This window comes from Marmota marmota, unplaced genomic scaffold (genome assembly GCF_001458135.2).
Source record: "Marmota marmota marmota unplaced genomic scaffold, marMar, whole genome shotgun sequence".
Classification (NCBI taxonomy): domain Eukaryota; kingdom Metazoa; phylum Chordata; class Mammalia; order Rodentia; family Sciuridae; genus Marmota; species Marmota marmota.
The window spans coordinates 696,158-717,453 of record NW_026000075.1 but is presented as its reverse complement, the minus strand read 5'-3'; the positions used below and the strand labels follow the sequence as shown (position 1 = coordinate 717,453).

General features: G+C 33.0%; 1 protein-coding gene across 2 annotated transcripts in view; it reads left to right on the top strand.

Annotated features, from left to right (window-relative positions):
- The window catches only part of Atp11b (ATPase phospholipid transporting 11B (putative)), a 79,873-nt gene that overhangs the window by 13,303 nt on the left and 45,274 nt on the right, over positions 1–21,296 (top strand). For both annotated transcript variants that reach the window (XR_007351626.1, XM_015494222.2), the window contains exons 6-13: positions 627–730; positions 3,468–3,515; positions 5,781–5,845; positions 11,568–11,649; positions 16,024–16,174; positions 17,234–17,431; positions 19,824–20,066; positions 20,796–20,971. Coding sequence is in view for 1 of the 2 variants with exons in the window: in XM_015494222.2 (XP_015349708.1) it covers positions 627–730; positions 3,468–3,515; positions 5,781–5,845; positions 11,568–11,649; positions 16,024–16,174; positions 17,234–17,431; positions 19,824–20,066; positions 20,796–20,971 (1,067 nt within the window). In the remaining variant the exon portion in view is untranslated. The remainder of the gene's footprint in view (positions 1–626; positions 731–3,467; positions 3,516–5,780; positions 5,846–11,567; positions 11,650–16,023; positions 16,175–17,233; positions 17,432–19,823; positions 20,067–20,795; positions 20,972–21,296) is intronic.

Below are 21,296 nucleotides of genomic sequence, written 5' to 3'. Positions count from 1 at the left end.
AGTAGCCCAACATGGTTTAGTCAATTCAAGCTGAAAATGGAAAGTATATTTTAGGAAAAATATAGTCTTATTATTATTTGTGATGATTATTTTTTTGTGTGTGTATATACACACCAGGGATTGAACTCAAGAGCACTCAACCACTGAGCCACATCCCTAGCCCTATTTTGTGTTTTATTAGAGACAAGGTCTCACTGAGTTGCTTAGCACCTCAAAGTTGTTGAGACTGGCTTTGAACTCATGATTCTCTTGTTTCAGCCTCCCAAGTTGCTGGGATTACTGGCGTGCATCACCATGCCTGGCATGATGGTTTTTTATCTAAGGGACAACTTTAAATTTTTTCAGTTTTCAGACTACAGCCAAGAGTGAAAATTCACATTTTTTCCCCTGTTAAATTGCTTATAATAAACTTTGAACAGTAGTGACTGTATGCACACACTTCATTTCCTTGTATGTAAATGGCCTCCATAGACAGGTAATCTCAGCAACCCCTTTCTTCTTTCCCTTCTGTTTTATTATCTAGCTGAGTTATCTCAAGTACAGTAGGTTTTATCTGTAAAAGAGATTTGAAGTACCTGATATCTAAAGTCACATTTGGTTACAGTTTAATCCTTTTTTCCCCCTAGACACATGTGGCAGTTCCAGAAACAGCAGTATTACAAACAGTTGCCAATTTGGACAGCCTTATAGCTGTAATAGAATGCCAGCAACCAGAAGCAGATTTGTACAGGTATGATGTTCAGTGTACTCATTGTAAATCCCATTAATAGACTTCGTTTTTTGGTTTTATAACCATAAGCAGAAAATCAAATTTTTATCCAATTGGTAATATTATTTATGGAGAAGGTAAAGGAAGGGTGAAATTGAGGACAGCAATTGGGGAGGGGATAAAAGCAGTTTTTACCAGAATTCTAAGCAGAAGATATGAATTTAAAAGCAATACTTTTATTCACATGCCTTCCGTTATCTTCTACTTCTACTGTTATGAACCAGCATGCTCACATATAGCTCTAAAATCTATAGAGCTGCAGAAGTAGTATTATTGCTTTTAAGCCCTCATAGATTTGGGGCTTTAATATATATACTGACAAATTACAGAAGCATTGTAATTGGACTGATTTTTATCACATAAGCAAAGTAAAAGTTTATGAGATTTTTTTGTTGTTTCAGATTTTTACTAGCATTAAGTATTATAATTTTAAAATGTTTACTAATTTTATAGATAATGATTTTAAACTATATTTTTTATCAGAAAGGTTAAGTCGTTTTCCATGCTTGTTTTTGTTTTTCTCTCTTAAATTGTGCTTCTTTCCAATTGCCTATTTATTAATTGGGATTACATTATTCCTCTTTAAGAACTTTTAATAGTTTATTGAAAGTAACTCATGTGGTAATGAGTGATCTGTGCTAAACTACTGAAAAATAGTGCTCCTTTCTATTTAGGAGCAGCCTCTAGCATGTGCCTATTTCACAGAAGTCTTCGTTTTCTCTTTTTTTGGCTGCTTTAGTTCTCTTTGTTTTCTTTCTACCCATTTATATTTTAGACTTTTACATAGCTCTTCTATATTTAAGATTTTTCCCTAATAAAATAACATTTTGCTTCTAGGAATCTATCTTAATGAAAATGTGAAAGGATAGATATATGCAGTGTTATTCAGTCAGGACTATATTGTTTAGGCTGTTCATAAGTTGAGAAATAAACCTAAACTTCATAGTAGTGGTTTAAGTAAATTATGCAGTAACCAAGAAATGCAGTACTATGTGTGGCTATTAAAAATAATGATGTAGATATGCTTTTGATTGGGCATATTAAGTTGGGAGAAAAATGTTAATATCACTATTTATATTGTGATCCTGTTTTTGTTTTTAAGATACATACATACATGCATACGAATATAAAAAAACCTGGAAAACGTACTCCAAAATATTAGCAGTATTTGTATTTGGTAGTGGGATTACCAACATTGTGAGTTTTAAAAATATTTTCTTAATTGTTTTATAAAATATTCATATATTTGAGTATGTATGTAGCTTTTGTATTTGAAAGGGGAATAATAAAGTGATTTTGAAGAACATCAAATGTGGATTTGAAACAAAGGATAAAGAAGACACAAGATGGATTGGGCCAGTGTGGAACTGACCTGAACAGATAACTTAGAAGTGCCTAGAATCAAGAATAACAGAACAGGGCTGGGGATGTGGCTCAAGCAATAGCACACTCGCTTGGCAGGCGCGAGGCGCTGGGTTTGATCCGCAACACCACATAAAAATAAAATAAAGATATTAAAAAAAAAAAAGAATAACAGAACAAATAAAAAGAAAAGAAACAGCTCCTTTGTTGGAATTTAGCTAAGGGAAACAAAAGTACTGATCACACATCATCTCTGAAACGTGTCTAGAGAAACACTAGCTGAATTTTTTTTTTTTTTAATTGTTTTGTTTTTTTGTGGTGCTGGGGATCAAACCCAGGGCCTTGTGCATGTAAGGCAAGCACTCTATTAACTGAGCTATATCCCTAGCCCAAATTGTTTTCTTTGAATCTAAATTCAAAGTCTAGGAGTCAAGACTACATAAAATTCCACTATAAGTGGAGAAAATAAGAACAGTACTTCGCATTGACATAAACTGACAAAAATAGAAACAAGAAACTGGAAAGAAACAATGAAGTCAAAGTCTCCAAGGGATAAAGGATCTGTGACTTGGAAACAGAATCATAGGGGACATTTGAAAAGGGAGTACTTAATATTTCTTTGCCTAAAGATTAACATGATACTTTGTCTAGAATTTGCTTCAACTCAGAATTTGCTTCTTACTATAGTAGAAATAACTGTGTTCATGAATTGACTCCTTGCTCTGGTGATGTTTTGGTGGTAGATGGGATTGAAAGGCCCAGCTGGAAGTCCATTATAGAATGGTTTCACTCTAGATTTCAAGCAATGGACACTTTAAATATAACTGCAAGGCTAAAGAAGTCCAGAAGTTCACTGATAGGTTTTTTGCTTACTACTCTATCCCTACCATATAACTCATACAGTACATAGTTGCTCAGTGAATATATGTTGAATGAATGAATGTATAAGCTGGTTCAGTGACATATAGTCACAAGAGTCATTAGTCAATTATAATGAAACATGTAGACATTCATTGTTGGCTAAGTAACATATGCATTTTTGTGTAAAAACTATAAATTCTCATGATGATCAAACAAATAATAATAGTAAAAACATAGCATTTATATTTTGAAAATTTTTTAAATTTATTAATTACCAGGCGTAGAAAAGGCAAGATTACTAAGTGTTTTAAAGCAAAAGGACTATCTTTATAATTTCTAGCATGAATATTGAACATTCATATATGCAAAAGGTTCATTTTTGTTTTATATATATGCAACTAGTGCTAAAACTAAGGTGTTTCACCCATTGATTTATAAGTAATATATTTTTGTAACATAGTGCATTCTTTTATAGATTCATGGGACGAATGATAATAACTCAACAAATGGAAGAAATTGTAAGGTAAGAATAAATTCACATTATCTAATTACTCTTAAGTGGGAACTCTTTGTGGGAGGGGCTAAAAGGTAAAGGGAGATTAAGTAAACAACAATGTATCAGAAAAGTTTAATATAAAAGCATTCAGCACTTTATATGCTGGTAATTTATGGTGGCAATGAGTAAAGGTAAACTATCTTAGAAAATGTTATCAAGTAATTTAGTAAAATTTGTATATTTTTATTTCTTTCTTTAATAATATTAGGTAGTACCTTTAAAAGGAAATAGCTGCTGTGTTCAGATCCTTATGTATTTAAAGCCATGCTTAAAGTCAAGAACATGAGGGCTTGGAGGTATAGCTAAGTGGTAGTCATGTGCTTAGAACCCTGGGTTCTATCTATCCCCAGCACTAAAAAAATAAAGAATGTGAAAAACTTCATATGTAATATTTAGCAAGTATAAATGCAATGGTCTTCCTGACTTCATAATCATGGATTTCAAACTGGAGTATGTAGGGACCAGTCCAGGACCATTCACTCACTCTTCTATTGGTTATTTGCTTGGTTGATTGTTTTGATTTGTTTTTCCTCAAAATTCAGGTTAATTTTTGGGATTTAAATGAAAGACTTTGGGTCAGTTCAAAGATTAGCTGGTAGAAAGAAATTACATAACTTTAAAACTTAATTTAGAATCAATGTTGGAATCAACCCTTGAATTTCTAATCAAATTTGACATGCCACCTCTTTTGGGGGGACATGTTCATTTATATATATGTGTGTGTGTGTGTGTATTTTTTAGTTGTAGTTGGACACGCTACCTTTATTTTACTTATTTTTATATGATGCTGAGGCTCAAACCCAGCACCTCACATGTGCTAGATGAGTGCTCTACTGCTGAGCCACAACCTCAGCCAAGATATATTCATTTTATACTAGCTGCATGAAATAAATCACTAACAGAATGAATTGGGCATTTTTAAAATGAAATCCTAAAGACAAGCCACCAAAAATTCATGCATCAGCACTGATTCACATTTTTAATAAATTTTAACACAGAACCACATTCTGTAAACTTTAATAAGATCTTGATATGTGTAAGATCCCTGCTGAATAACTGACTGGGTTTTATTTTTATTTCTGTAGTGAAATAATGAAAAAATATGTGGATTCATCATCTTCATTAACATTAAGATATTGTGGCTGGTAAAGGAAAGTAGCAGTTTTGTGACTTCAGCTCCTAGTGGCCAAAAAATGAACCACTTTCTTTACTGTAGCAACTGGAGTGAACTGATGAATTACCTTTTAATCTGAAGCTGTCATTTTAGCCCAATTTTGTATACCAGTGTCAACTCAAAAGATTTCTATCCATTGTTAAATCCAATATTAAGTGCAAAAGAATTGTTGTATAACTTCTGAATAGTTAGTTGCAATATTCATAGAGAGGACTCCAAATACGACTATTTAATAAAACCATACTTATTAGCCATATTCCAAACACCTAGTCCTCCTTGGTTCTGTTGCAGTGTTTGGGTTTGCAGATACTTTCATAAATGGTTCAGATTCTGTTCAATTTAGAAAAATATATATTTCAGAAAAGCATAAGGAATATCAACACACTGAAGGTTTTTTTTTTTTAACTTATCAATAACAGACTCTTCATTTTGCTATCACTACAATTTCCTTTCTAGTTATACCTTGTGGTTTTGAATCTCCTTTATGGAGAGAAATTCAAACAGCAAGAAGACCTGTGCTCCAAGAAGTATTCAATGCAAGTAGTCAAGTTGTAATGTGCATTCCTGCGTACAAAAGACACTAACAAACTTTCTACATTATATTTTGTAATCCAGCATAATTTTAGTTGTGCAAACTCATGCATTTATACACAAATCATACTATAATCATTTATAATGCATTTTAATTCTGTATTTCCCTTCTAAAGCTGTTTATTAATTTTGCTCAAGTTTTCAAAATTTTATCTTTTACTAAACTTTCTTAAATTACTGCTTTTAAACATTTAAAAAATTTTGAAACTAGTGGCTTTGTGAATTTATTACATGTCTAATTTTATTTTTCAGCCACTAACTTTAAAGTGACGTAAATGCTAAAGCAGGTGTTTGTTGTTATAATAACTAACACCATGGTTGGCCTAGGTAGCAGAGTACCTGGGATTTTGGTTTTATATGAAAGCAGAGTTGTAGCTATAGCTTGAGTACCTCCTACTGAAGATGTCCTTTAATTGAATTGAATTTTTAATATATTCAATGCTCTTTGATGTTCTCTTTTTTCTTAGACCTTTGGGACCAGAGAGTCTCTTGCTTCGTGGAGCCAGATTAAAAAATACAAAAGAAATTTTTGGTCTGTATATATTTTTAAATTTTTAATTATTATTTTGTATTTTTTAAGAATACAGCATGTATGGTCTTTTTGTTAAATAATTCAATTCTTATAATGTTATATATTATAATTTTCTTACAAACATTGAATTAATTTTGTATTTTTTGTTGTTACTCCTTGTTGTGTTTTTTTTGTTGTTGTTGTTGTTTGAGTAAGAGACTAGAAACTTGCTCTTATACTGTCTTTGTGGATACTTGTAAAATAATGCCAAGAAAATAATTCTGGTATTTCTAGTAATGTGGATGAGAGCTAATATAATCTACCATTATGGTATAGTAAATTATCTCTATAATTCCGTTGTGATTATTTTTAGATTAGATTAATTACTGCTCTCTTATTCATTCATATGTTCATTTATTCAGTGAATTCCTGTTGACCTAACTATAAACCACATATTATTGGGACATATGCTGTCTTTATCAGAATAAATAATAAATAGTGCTCTTGCCTGGGAAAATGAATTTAGTACACTCTGAACTCACTCTAGGCCAACTGTGAGATTCGTGATAATCTTTATGTATCAACTAGTTTCTCCCATTTCAGAATACTTCTTAGTACTCTGGCCCACTGTTGCCCACAGGTTTTTAGGTCTTGCTTCTGATTTTCTTTTTCTTTTTTTTTTTTTTTAATTGGTTGTTCAAAATATTACAAAGCTCTTGACATATCAAATTTCATACATTAGATTCAAGTAGGTTATGAACTCCCAATTTTACCCCAAATACAGATTGCAGAATCACATCGGTTACACATCCACATTTTTACATAATGCCCTACTAGTAACTGTTGTATTCTGCTACATTTCCTATCCTCTACTATCCCCCCTCCCCTCCCCTCCCTTCTTCTCTCTCTACCCCATCTACTGTAATTCATTTCTCTCCTTGTTTATTTTTCCATTCCCCTCACAACCTCTTATATGTAATTTTGTATAACAATGAGGGTCTCCCTCCATTACCATGCAATTTCCCTTTTCTCTCCCTTTCCCTCCTACCTCATGTCTCTGTTTAATGTTAATCTTTTCTTCCTGCTCTTCCTCCCTGCTCTGTTCTTTGTTGCTGTCATTATATCAAAGAAGACATTTGGTATTTGTTTTTTAGGGATTGGCTAGCTTCACTAAGCATAATCTGCTCTAGTGCCATCCATTTCCCTGCAAATTCTATGATTTTGTCATTTTTTAGTGCTGCGTAATACTCCATGGTGTATAAATGCCACATTTTTTTTATCCATTCATCTATTGAAGGGCATCTGGGTTGGTTCCACAGTCTAGCAATTGTGAATTGTGCTGCTATGAACATCGATGTAGCAGTATCCCTGTAGTACGCTCTTTTAAGGTCTTCAGGGAATAGTCCAAGAAGGGCAATAGCTGGGTCAAATGGTGGTTCCATTCCCAGCTTTCCCAGGAATCTCCATACTGCTTTCCAGATTGGCCGCACCAGTTTGCAGTCCCACCAGCAATGTACAAGAGTACCCTTTTCCCCACATCCTCTCCAGCACTTGTTGTTGTTTGACTTCATAATGGCTGCCAATCTTACTGGAGTGAGATGGTATCTTAGGGTGGTTTTGATTTGCATTTCTCTGACTGCTAGAGATGGTGAGCATTTTTTCATGTACTTGTTGATTGATTGTATGTCCTCCTCTGAGAAGTGTCTGTTCAGGTCCTTGGCCCATTTGTTGATTGGGTTATTTGTTTTCTTATTGTTTAATTTTTTGAGTTCTTTGTATACTCTGGATATTAGGGCTCTATCTGAAGTGTGAGGAGTAAAAATTTGTTCCCATGATGTAGGCTCCCTATTTACCTCTTTTATTGTTTCTCTTGCTGAGAGAAAACTTTTCAGTTTAAGTAAGTCCCATTTGTTGATTTTTGTTATCAACTTTTGTGCTATGGGTGTCCTATTAAGGAATTTGGAGCCCGACCCTACAATATGTAGATCGGAGCCAACTTTTTCTTCTATCAGACGCAGAGTCTCTGATTTGATATCTAGCTCCTTGATCCACTTTGAGTTAACTTTTGTGCATGGCGAGAGGAGGGGATTCAGTTTCATTTTGTTGCATATGGATTTCCAGTTTTCCCAGCACCATTTGTTGAAGATGCTATCCTCCCTCCATTGCATGCTTTTAGCTCCTTTATCAAATATAAGATAGTTGTAGCTTTGTGGATTAGTCTCTGTGTCCTCTATTCTGTACCATTGGTCCACCCTCCTGTTTTGGTACCAGTACCATGCTGTTTTTGTTACTATTGCTCTGTAATATAGTTTTAAGTCTGGTATCGCTATACCGCCTGATTCGCACTTCCTGCTTAGAATTGCTTTTGCTATTCTGGGTCTTTTATTTTTCCATATGAATTTCATGATTGCTTTATCCATTTCTACAAGAAATGCCGTTGGGATTTTGATTGGCATTGCATTAAACCTATAGAGAACTTTTGGTAATATCGCCATTTTGATGATGTTAGTTCTGCCTATCCATGAACAGGGTATATTTTTCCATCTTCTAAGATCTTCTTCTACTTCTCTTTTTAGGGTTTTGTAGTTTTCATTATATAAATCTTTCACCTCTTTTGTTAGGTTGATTCCCAAGTATTTTATTTTTTTTGAGGATATTGTGAATGGAGTGTTTTTCCTCATTTCCGTTTCAGAAGTTTTGTCGCTGATATACAGAAATGCCTTTGATTTATGCGTGTTGATTTTATATCCTGCCACTTTGCTGAATTCATTTATTAGTTCTAGTAGTTTTTTTGTAGACCCTTTTGGGTCTTCTAGGTATAGAATCATGTCATCTGCAAATAGTGATAATTTAAGTTCTTCCTTTCCTATTTTTATGCCTTTAATTTCTTTCGTCTGTCTAATTGCTCTGGCCAGTGTTTCGAGAACTATATTGAATAGAAGTGGTGATAGAGGGCATCCCTGTCTTGTTCCAGATTTTAGGGGGAATGCCTTCAATTTTTCTCCATTGAGAATGATGCTAGCCTGAGGCTTAGCATAGATAGCTTTTACAATGTCGAGGTAAGTTCCTGTTATCCCTAGTTTTTCTAATGTTTTGAACATAAAGGGATGCTGTACTTTGTCGAATGCTTTTTCTGCGTCTATTGAGATGATCATATGGTTCTTATTTTTAAGTCTATTGATGTGGTGAATAACATTTATTGATTTCCGTATATTGAACCAGCCTTGCATCCCAGGGATGAATCCTACTTGATCATGGTGCACAATTTTTTTGATATGTTTTTGTATCCGATTCGCCAGAATTTTATTGAGGATTTTTGCATCTAGGTTCATCAGAGATATTGGTCTGTAGTTTTCTTTCTTTGAGGTGTCTTTGTCTGGTTTCGGAATCAGGGTGATGTTGGCCTCATAGAATGAATTTGGCAGAGCTCCTTCTTTTTCTATTTCCTGAAATAACTTGAAAAGTATTGGTATTAATTCTTCCTTAAAGGTTTTGTAAAACTCCGCTGTATACCCATCCGGTCCTGGGCTTTTCTTGGTTGGAAGTCTTTTGATTGCTTCTTCTATTTCATCTATTGTTATTGGTCTGTTTAAGTTGTGAGTATCCTCCTGACTCAGTCTGGGCAAATCATATGACTTAAGAAATTTATCGATGTCTTCACTGTCGCCAGCGTGGGTTGGTTTTTCAATTTACACCGCACTTGAAGCTGCCCTCTTCTGAACTGCAATCACAATCCAGGGTGCGTGTGGCCACTAGTTTTGTGCGCAAAACCACCAGACCCTTGCTTCTGATTTTCTTTTCCTGTTACCTGTATTATATCTTATCTCTCAGTATTAGGCTCTCTGATAAATCTTATATTTTTATATATATATATATATATATATATATATATATATATTTTTTTTTTTTTTAAAGAAAATAAGCATTGGCAAGGATATGGAGAAAGAAGAACCCTATTTCATTGCGGATGGTAGTGTAAAATGTCACAGCTTCTAGTAAAACAGTTTGGCAGTTCTTCAGGAAGTTAAACATAGTATTACCATATGACTCAACAGTCTCACACTAGGTATATACCCAAGAGAACAGAAAATGGGTGTTCAAAAACTTGCACAAGAATCTTCATAGCAGCACTCTTCACAATAACCAAAGATTGGGAACAGCCAAATGTTCATCAACTAATGAATGCATAAATAAAATATGGTATATCCGTATAATAGAATACTACTTAACCATAAAAAGGAATGAAGTAATGCATGCTACAACATGGATGAGCCTTGAATATTGTGTTAAGTGAAAGATGTGAGACATAAAAGGTCACATAATGGTATGATTCCATTTATTGAAATACCCAGAATGGATAAAGTCATAGACACAAGTAGATAAGTGGGTCCCAGGGGTTGGGGAGAGGAGGGAACTAGGGAACTAATTATTTAATGGGTGCAGAGTTTTCTTTCAGAGTGATAAAAATATTCTCTGGTTTATATGGTTGGTTCTATAAAATTGTGAATGTTCTAAGTGCCCCTGAAAATAGTAAATTGTATGTTATATGTATTCTACCATGGTTTTAAAAAATCCATTTTAATGTTCTGATGGCAGAAACCAAAGTAACTCTCCAGGGCTTTTAGAGCTCAAGTAAGTATATTTTAGTATATCTTTCTAATAGTGTCTCCTTCATGCCTGTTTACCTTAAAGCAGTGGTCCCAGTTTTGTACACTCTTAAAATATGTATTTGAATGCCTTTAAGTGGGTCTATTTTCTGTTGTTTGCCTCAACACCACTTTTTCCTGTTGTTTCACTATGGGTATTTTTACACATTTCTACAGTTCCAGTGCCCTTTCTCATTTGAGTTATGACCCCTGCCTTTAAGGAGTCATTCTAATAATAAAAATTCCAGGATAAAGAGTGCATGATTAGTCCTGTATTATTTCTCAGATTAGTATTTAGCATTAAGAATGAACATTTGCTAATTATCTGTTTGATTCTAGACATTTTGTTAATTTTTCATTCGGATCTCCCAGTTCTATAAGGTATTTTTCCTCCATTTAAAGATGAGGAAATTGAGACTCCAAGAGATTACTTATACATAGATGTGGAACTAGTAAATGGCAGGCTAGTATTCAAACCAAGGTCTAACTGCAAAGTTTTTATAAGGTTGTTTTTGCCAAATGTCATTCATTCCCAGTATTAGTCCTGTTATTACTGTCATTCTCACTCATCTCAGAGTCTTTTATGTAGGCACACATTTTTTAAATGGCATTTTCTTTGCATTTACGTAATTTACTATGATGGATATCCATATTATCTCTCCAGTGCTTATGGAATGATGTCTAGACTCCAGATTCTGGCATTGGGGCTTTCACACATGGCCCCGATACATTGTCTCAACCTAACAAAGTGCTTTTCTGTTTCTGTCTTTGTTAGTTAGCACTGTTAACTCGGTCTTTTTCATCATTTTTCTCTATCAATTCCAACACAAATAATATCTCTTTCAGGAATCCATTATAACTCTGGCACAGGACTCTCATGGCCTCCTTGTCCAGCAGGCTGAGTGATTAGGGTTTCTACAAAATTGGACTTGGAAAGACTTTAAAAACTTAAAAGACTTAAAGAAAAGCCAAAAGTACAATAACTGTCAGACAATCCTTTTTTAAAGATGGTTTCATGCTGTTGAGCACATTTATTTCCTGTGAAACAGCCCAGAGGATTATTTTTAAAAGAAGTTTTGTTTTGTTTTGTTTGGTAGGTGTTGCTATATACACTGGAATGGAAACTAAGATGGCATTAAATTACAAGAGCAAGTCACAGAAACGATCTGCAGTAGAAAAGTAAGAAAACTTTTCACTTATTTATATATAATTATAACTATATTTGTTATATATATATATATATATATATATATCAATAAAATTGTGTCCTTGGAGGCAGGGCAGTGTCTTATATTTTTATGTACAGGCAGCATTTTGCATGTTGTCATACTAAAGTATGACTTTAAAAATAAATATTGTGTTGGGTAAACTGTAGAATCACTTGATCAGGCTAACCTTCCTATGATAATAATTTTTAAAAGGAAAAAAACATGTTTTAAAATAATAAGCTATTAGAAAATACTGGAAATTGACCAAAAGTAAGCAGAAACCAGCAAGGAGGCTAATCTTGAAAGATGTCAACACCAAGGGAAAAGATTTGAATACAACTTTTGTCTGAGGGCATTCCCAATTTATGAACTGCTAAGGACATCAAAAAGTCTAAGCATGGAATGTGGATTCAGCTCAGTATAGCATTTGCCTAATGTACATAAGACCCTGGGTTCAATCTCTAGTACTGCAAGAAAAAAAAAAAAAAGAAGAAGAAGAAGAAGGGGGAAGAGAGGAAGAGGAAAGAAGAAAAGAAAGTCTGAACTTTACTGGATTAAAATACCAGAGGACATGATTCAAAGGTGATGGAAGAACAGCTGGAAAGTTAGGGACAAATATGTAAGGAGAGAGCTAGAGAACTTGAAAACCTCAGAAATTTCTTTCAGATCCTTGCCTGACTACTAGAACCATATATATATGTGCAAGGTATACCTAGTGGGCTTGGGGAAAAAAATAAACAAAATAGTAGCAGGAAGCTGAAAGAACTGAACAGAGAATTTCACTACTTCTCACTGTGGAAGTAGTGAAATTCTGTGGAGACAGAATTGAGGGGGTTAAGTCCAACCAGGTTAACTGCCTAATGAAATAAAAATCAGCACTCTTCTGAGAAATATGAAATAATATAGGTTCTGCAGCCTATTATTTAGAAAGTCCAGTATGCATTAAAAAAAAATAAGCAGACATAAAGCACTTGCCTGGCATGTGCAAAGTCCTGGTTTTGATACCCAGTACCACCAAAAAGAAAAGTCTGCAGTGAAAAAAGAATGTAACTCATACTTTATTGGAAAAAGCATTCAATGGAAATTGTCTCCAAAATAATCTAAATCTTACAATTAGCAAATAAGAATTTTGAAGCAAGGAGCGAAAAGAAAATACGAATGAACAAATGAGAAAACTCTTGTTTTTGTTCAAGGGCCTAAAAGAAAATATGAATGAACATAGGGAAAACTCAAAAGAGAAATGGAAACTTTAAAAAAGAACCCATGAAAATTATTGAGCTGAAAAATATAAGTACTAAAAGATAAACATTACTGGATAAAGTTAACATCAATTACTGAACTTAGGGAAATTATTCAATTTTAAGAACTGAGAGAAAAAAGATTGGAGAGAAAAGAACAGCACTTCAGAGGAGGTGTGACAACATTAGACTGTCTAGCTTTAGTATAAGTGAATCCCCAAGTAAGAGAAAGGGGCAAAGTAAAAAAAAAAAAAAATATTTGGAAAAAATGGCTTGAGACTCTAAAATTTGGGGGGGAAAAAAAAGCGTTAGTTTATACTACCAATAAAGATCATCAAATGCTAAATGGAAGAAAATGTAGAACACCTGCAGGACTTAGAGTTAAGCACAGAGTTATTAGATATAATAATTAATAAATTGGATTTCATCTAAACTAAAAATCTTTCCAAAGTTCTGTTAAAATGATGAAAGACAAGTTATATACTAGAAGAAAATATATGCAAACCATAAATCTCCCAGAGGCCTATTTCTAGATATATAAAGAACTCTTAAACTGAACAGTAACCCAAAAATTCAGTTACAAATGAGCAAAAGATGTGAATATATATTTCACCAAAGAAGAGTTGCAAATAGCAAATAAATACATAAAAATATGTTCAGACTATCATGTCCATTTACAAGAATGGGGGTCCTAATTAGGATAAGATATATTTTGTGCTTGTATAATCTTATCAGAATTGATTCTACTATCACATATAACTAGGAAGAACCAATTAAAAACAAAGCAAAAAAAATTTTTAAAAGATATTTGCATCATTACCTATTAGGGAAAAGCAAATTAGAACCACAGTGAGGTATCGCCCCACCTATTAAAACAGCTAAAATAAAAAATAGTGGTAACACCAAGTGCTGGATAATAGGTGAAGAAACTGGATCTCTCATCATTGTGGAAACAACACTCTGGAAGATAGTTTTTCAGTTTCTTACAAAACTAGACATGCATTTACCATACAGCCTAGTAATTGCACACTTGGGTATTTATCCCAGAGAAATGAATTTTATGTTAACACATAAATTCATACAGGAATGTTCATACCAACTTTATTTGTAACAGCAAAACATAACTTTATTAGGAGCACTTCTCAGTGTCCTTTAATGGGTAAATAGTTGAACAAAAAATCTAGTACATTTATGCAATGAACATTACTTAGCAAGAAAATAACAACCTGAATAACTCTTAAAGGCATTATACTTGGTAAAAAGAGTCACACTCAAAAGATTATATACTCTTATGATTTCAATCTTACAACATTCTCAAAGTGACAAAATTATACAGCTACAGGAGAGGATAGACGCAAATATTGTTAGTATTAGCACAAGGGAGTTCTGTGGCAAAGTTCAATATATTGATAATGGTGGTTAATCTGTATATAGCATTAAATTACATAGAACCATTCACACACATAAAAATGAGTACAGATTTTATAAATGATGAGAATGAATCTACAGTCTAATTTACTATACTGTAACAACATCGTTTTCCTGGTTTTGATATTATGCTACAACTATATAAGATGTCAACATGGGCTAAGAGTACATGAGACTTTGTACTGTTTTTATAACTTCCCGTGTGCCTGTAATTATTTTAAAATAAAAAAAATTAAAAGGCAATTGATGCCAGGCATGGGTGGCGCATGCCTATAATCCCAGCTACTTGGGAGGCTCAGGTAGGAAGGTCTGAAGTTCAAGCCAGTCTGAGCAACTTAGAAAGATTCTTTCTCAAAATAAAATTAAAGTGGGTGGGAGGGTGGTGAGAATGAGGAAGTCAGTGGTAGAGCACTTGCCTAGCATGTGCCATGCTCTGGTTCAGTCCCTAAAACTAAGAAAAAGAAGCAATTAATGAAATGACAGGATTTAAAAAACTAAAAACACACACAAAAAAAATTAAAATTAAATGGGTAATTTGAAAGAAGGAAAGTACAGAATAAATGAGAATGGTAAAATGTTAATATCTTTGACATTTTAAGCAAGCAGAAGAGCGATGAGGGAAGTGTGAGCAAAGACAGAAGGTGGGGCATGACTGGGTTAATGATGTCAGAATTTGGAGTCAGGCTGATGTAAATTTGAACTTCAGATCCACTGCATATTAGTTATGTGGTCTTGGACCAGTTGTTTTATTCCTTTGAACCAAATGTTTATCTTTAACAATGTGAGCAGTACAAAAGGTGGAATGTCAAACACTGTGCCTAATACATAATACCCAAACAAAAAACAGTTACTTTCTTGTTCTCTTTCCTCTCCACCTATTCTCACTATAGCATAGAGTTTACGTTGTAGGATAGTGGAATATCAATTACTTGCATAGTTAAGATAAGGGTAAATTATGAAGGTCTGTGGAGAAAATCCAGAATTCAGGCATTTTTCCATCCTTAAGAGTTTTTACAAAGCCTGAGACCTGCATTTGCCCTCAATACATGTTAGATGTATGGGGGTTCATTATACCATTGTTTTATTATTTTGTATATATTTGTATTGTCTAATAAGATGCCATTTATTTTATTATATGAAAAATGCATGTTTCTAAACTTAACATCATACAGGTGACATTAAATTTGACTGGTGAAGGGAAGAGGGATCCTGACTTTGATGGTTTGGAGAAAGTACAGAAATATATTTGGACTTTGGTCTTCAGCAGGAAAAACAATGGATTAATCTCTTCTTCACAGAATGTTTATAAAGATAGTGGATGTGCCAAGTTTTGTAAAATTTTAATGCATATAGCATTAAAAAAAACATAAAATGTTCTTTTGTTAGTACATTTGTAATTAGATGGGTCCTGAAAATACTTAAAATTCTTCAAACAATTCTTTACAGCAAAAATAATTGGCCAAAGCTGTTATTTACTGTAACATCTATATGTATCAGTTCTTTTATTGCTAGTAAATAGATTCTTTTGAATGGTTATTTCTTGAAAGTAAAGACTGTGTCCTCTAAAATAGCTGTAATAATACCTTATTATTTTATTATCTTCTTTAATAGAAGTATTAATTACTAAGCAAATGAAGACAGTAACTTGGATGTTTTGTATTGTCTTTTTCTTGCTTCAGATCAATGAACACATTTTTAATAATTTATCTAATAATCCTTATCTCTGAAGCCATCATCAGTACTATCTTGAAGTATACATGGCAAGCTGAAGAAAAATGGGATGAACCTTGGTATAACCAAAAAACAGAACATCAAAGAAATAGTAGTAAGGTATTTTATGGTGCTCTGCTATAAAAGAAACTATTTTTTTTGGCGCAGTTAGTGCTTTGCTAGTGGCTTGTGATAGGATGGAACACTGTGATCACATAACCGTTAGTACTGACAAAACAACATTGCAAGTGAAGAGCAGTCAGCTTTTCATAGCTTAGGATGTGTAAGTAGTTGTGTTCCCTGTGGAATGACTTGAGTAGTTAAAACAGATCACAAAAATTTAAATCTGACTATATTTGTATCTACCTCAATACTACAAATTCTGTTTTCTGTTCCATTTATTGTATATTGAAAATTATTTGAAGAGCAAGTTGATTTATTTTCTATCCTGTCTATATAATTCAGGTTTCTCTGTCTTGGTGGTATGAAGTAACTCACAAATTATATCATATAAAGGTTTAAACTGATTAAATGTGGACTACCAAGAGAATTTAAACTACAATTTTGGTAAATAATTGTCCTCCAAATTTAACCTTAGATTAAAATATACACATTGAAAGATGTATTTGGATCTCTAGGAGATCACAAAGCAGATAAAATACAGGATGATATTTTCAATACCATTCACAGTTATTTTACCTTTCTCAGAATTCAAATGGAAATTTGGCTCTGCTATGCTGTGGATTAAGGCTATCCCTGTAAAATCTGTACTTCAGAGTTTTGATTTCTTATCAGTTCCAACCTAGCAATTATCTTATATTTTTTTGGAATTTACACTCAATTTTAATTGTCCATGGTTTTGAAGGGAGTAGAGTGGGTAAGTGCACTCCAGAGGGCATAATTATAATTTTACCAAAGGCAGTTTCAGTAATATCAGGTGACTTTAGCTTCTGAAAAGTAACAAATTATTTGAATTTATTGTTTGCCTTTACTCTGATCAAGAGTCTAAATAAAGAAAATAAATGTTAAAAAGACAATTTAATAAATGAATTTCAATTTGTGATATTATCCTATTTTGGAATATAATTGATGATCTGTTTAGTTATGAAACCTTTTGATAAGAAGTAACACAGAAGAAATTCTCATGCTCTTATCAAATAATCATTTCTTTTTTCCTAGATTCTGAGGTTTATTTCTGATTTCCTTGCTTTTTTGGTACTCTACAATTTCATCATTCCAATTTCATTATATGTGACAGTTGAAATGCAAAAATTTCTTGGATCGTTTTTTATTGGCTGGGATCTTGATCTCTATCATGAAGAATCAGATCAGAAAGCTCAAGTCAATACTTCTGATCTTAATGAAGAGCTTGGACAGGTGAATATAACCAGAATATTTTATTTTTAAAACAATACATGTACAAAGGCTAATATAACAAATATTACAAAGTTCATATCAAAAAATCCCTGCTTTGCTCTACATCTTATTCCATTTTTAATTTTTAAATTGCTTCTTTTATTATTTATCAATGTATTTCTACACCCTTTCTTAATTTTAACATGCTAGAAATTATCTATTATGAAATATGAAGATAAACTCATACTCCTCCTTCCCATACATATTCTGACACATAACCCCCCTTACTTCCCCAAGCCCCTCAATATTGTTATTTCACAAATTAGAATTTATTATTTATTGATTGATATCATTTGACTACTATTCATTAATTCCTTATTCTTTATGTTTCCTATAATGATGTTATTTTGTTTTCTTTCTATATATTTTGTTTTCCTTAGAATTAGAGTTGCTTTGTTCTTTCATTTGCATAATTTCCACATACCACAGACAAGTCCTTAACAAATACATGAAGCTTCTTGCCTCTGTATGTTCAAGCATATCAGTTAGTTAGGAATTTTTTTTTCTTCTCCCTCTCTTTCTTTGTCTTTCTCCCTCTTCCACCCCCGACCCTTTCATATTTTTCTTGAAGATGGGGTCTTCCTTTGCTTCCAAGCAGAACTCAGACTCCTATAGTATAGTCCTCCTTCCTTAGCCTCATGAGTACCTGGACTACAGGCATTCCTCACCAGACCCACCTTTATTATCATTATTATTATTATTTTACGTAGCAGAATTCCTATGTCTCTGGTGTTATAGTTATCTTTACTATTCCCAATAATATGGACATTTAAGTGTTTATCACTTATATTTATTTCTTGCTCGAAGCAGTAAACTCTACTTTTCCTTTTTTTAATTCTGTTTAGATACACATGACAGTAGAGTGTATTTTGAAATAGTATAAATACATGGAGTATAACTTAGGTGAACTCTTCTTTCTACATAGTGGTGCTCTTTTATCCTAGAATCTTGGCTGAACTTGGTTATTTGTTCTAATAGATATTTCAATGGATTCCTTAGGATTTTTTTATATACAATGTCATTTCATATGCAAATGGAGAAATTTTCCCAGTTTATGCAATCAGGATAACTTTTCTTTTTCTCTTTCTCCCTTTTTTTTTGGGGGGGGGGAACTAATTTCCCTAACTAGTACTTCAATACAGTGTTGATAAAAGTGGCCAGAACAGATATCTATGTCTTATTTCTCTGCATTTAGGAGAAGGGCATTCTATATTTTGGTAGCTGTGAGGGGTTTTTTGATATCTTTTATCAAGTTGAGGAAGTTCTTTTTATATTTTTAGTTTGTTGGTTGTTTTTATCATGACAGGCATTGAATTTTGTCAAATCTTTTTTCTGTATCTATTAAGATGGTCATTTTATTAATAAAGTACAAATATTATTAATACAGTAGATTACATTCTTTTTTTTTTATGTCGAATCCGTCTTTTATTCCAGGAATAAATTCCACATAATCATGGTAGATAATCTGTTTTATATGTTTCTGGATCTGGTGTGTGTGTGTGTGTGTGTGTGTGTGTGTGTGTGTGTGTTTGTTCATTGGTCTGTGGTGTGTTTTTTCTTGTGACAGCTACCTCCCTCCCTTTTTATTTTTTATTTTTTAAATTTTTAAATTTTGCAGTACTAGAAATTGAACCCAAGACCTTGAGAACACTATTCAAGTGCTCTGTCACTAAGCAACATTCCCAGCTCTTACCTCTCTTTTTAAGTTATCATTGTAGGAATCAAGTCTTCACTGTAATTCTGGTTATATCGAGACTTAACCAATGTGCCTCTCTATTCATGGACCTACCCTCTTCTAGGATTAATTTTCTGGAATTAGTCTCTAAAAATATTAAAATAATTTTTCTTAACTACCTTTTAAAAAATGTTTTTTTTTCTTTCAAACATTTAATTTTTTCATTGTATTTGTTTCCTGCCCTCTGTTTCAGTTTTCCCTATTTTGGACAACTTTCTACATTTCTTCAGATCCAGATATCCTTTTACCTTCCAGGTTATAAGGCATTCCTTATATCCTTACTTTAGTGATAATTTTTTAGTTATATTATTTAAAAAAATAGTTTACCCAAGAGATAGAAATGAATTTCTTATACTATATGTGAGTCAGTTCTTCAGAGGAATTATGTATCTAAAGATGCTACAAACATCAAAGCTCATATAGATTTAAAATGTTTTGTGTTGCCTTGTTTAGTTTCTTTGGCATCTATATTGTATATGCATGGACTTATGCTTGAAATCTCAACATTGGTGTACTAAGGTTAATAGATCAACTAGATTTCAAGAGACAGAGAGACAAAGTTTTTGTTATTCAACAAAGGACCTTGAATACAAGGTTTATTTTGTTCTTTCTCTGTAGGTGGAATATGTGTTTACAGATAAAACTGGAACGTTGACAGAAAATGAGATGCAGTTTCGGGAATGTTCAATTAATGGCATGAAATACCAAGAAATCAATGGTAGACTTGTACCTGAAGGACCAACACCTGACTCTTCAGAAGGAAACTTAACTTATCTGAATAGTTTATCTCATCTTAACAACTTATCCCATCTTACAACCAGTTCTTCTTTTAGAACCAGTCCTGAAAATGAAACTGAACTAGTAAGCAATTTCTAAATTAATAAATAAACGTTTCTATAGGTATGGTGGTACTTGCCTGTAATCCCAGCAACTTGAGAGGCTGAGGCAAGAAAATCCTAGTTAGCTGAAGCTGGCCTGAGCAGCTTACCAAGATCCTGTCTCAAAAAAATAAAAATAAAAAGGACTGGTGACATAGCTCAGTGGTAAGCCACCCATGGATTAAATCCCCATTACCAAAAATAAAGAAATAAGTGTTGCATATGCATTAATTCTCTTCAGTAGTTGATGGATTGTGGGGGAAAAGTTTGTATCTTTGGAGCAAGGAATGAATATTTGAAATGTATATATTTGAATATACTACAGAATATAAGCCTAAGATTTTTTAGTTTCAGCCCAATTTAACTTGTCACTTCAAGTGTGTTAGTCTGAGTTCTCCAGGTATTTAAATGAAACAGAGTTAAGAAAAGCTGGTATTCCCTTGAAGTAAAGAAACTGAGAAATAAGCTTAAATTTATTTAACACTTATTGAGTCCTCACTTTGTCCACAAAAAGGTATTCTCCTTTACTTGCAGTTTGGTTATACCTTCTAAAAAGATGCACATATGTTGAAGGATCTTAAGCCATTGTGGTGTTTCATGGCTCTTTGGGTCATTGGACTCTTTCTTGTTTTAGCTGTTAGGATTCTGTCTGTAGTTTCCTTAATGATATTGGGGAACGCTGCTTTTATCATCGATTATTATATTTTTACAGATTAAAGAACACGATCTCTTCTTTAAGGCAGTCAGTCTCTGCCACACTGTTCAGATCAGCAATGTTCACACTGATGGCATTGGTGATGGCCCCTGGCAATCCAACCTGGCACCCTCCCAGTTGGAATATTATGCATCTTCACCAGATGAAAAGGCTCTAGTGGAAGCTGCTGCAAGGTAATTGAATCAAATTTCCTAACCCTCAGAAAACAACCTTTTAAGTAAATGTTAGAATATTAGAAAACCATCATTTAATATTTTCAAGCATAAATTCATCAATTTGAATTTTCTAAGATCTCTAAAACTCTGGTTACCATGAAGACTATAATAAAAGTTATAAGAAATACTTATGGTTATATTATTCTGGACCTCTCTGATCCTTCAAGTTCTTAAAAATAATGATTTATTCAAAGAAAACATTTTAAAGTACATTTTAAACTTTCGTTTTAAATATTTTTACTTAAGCTAAGTTATAATAATGTCTTTTTTTTTTTTTTTTTTG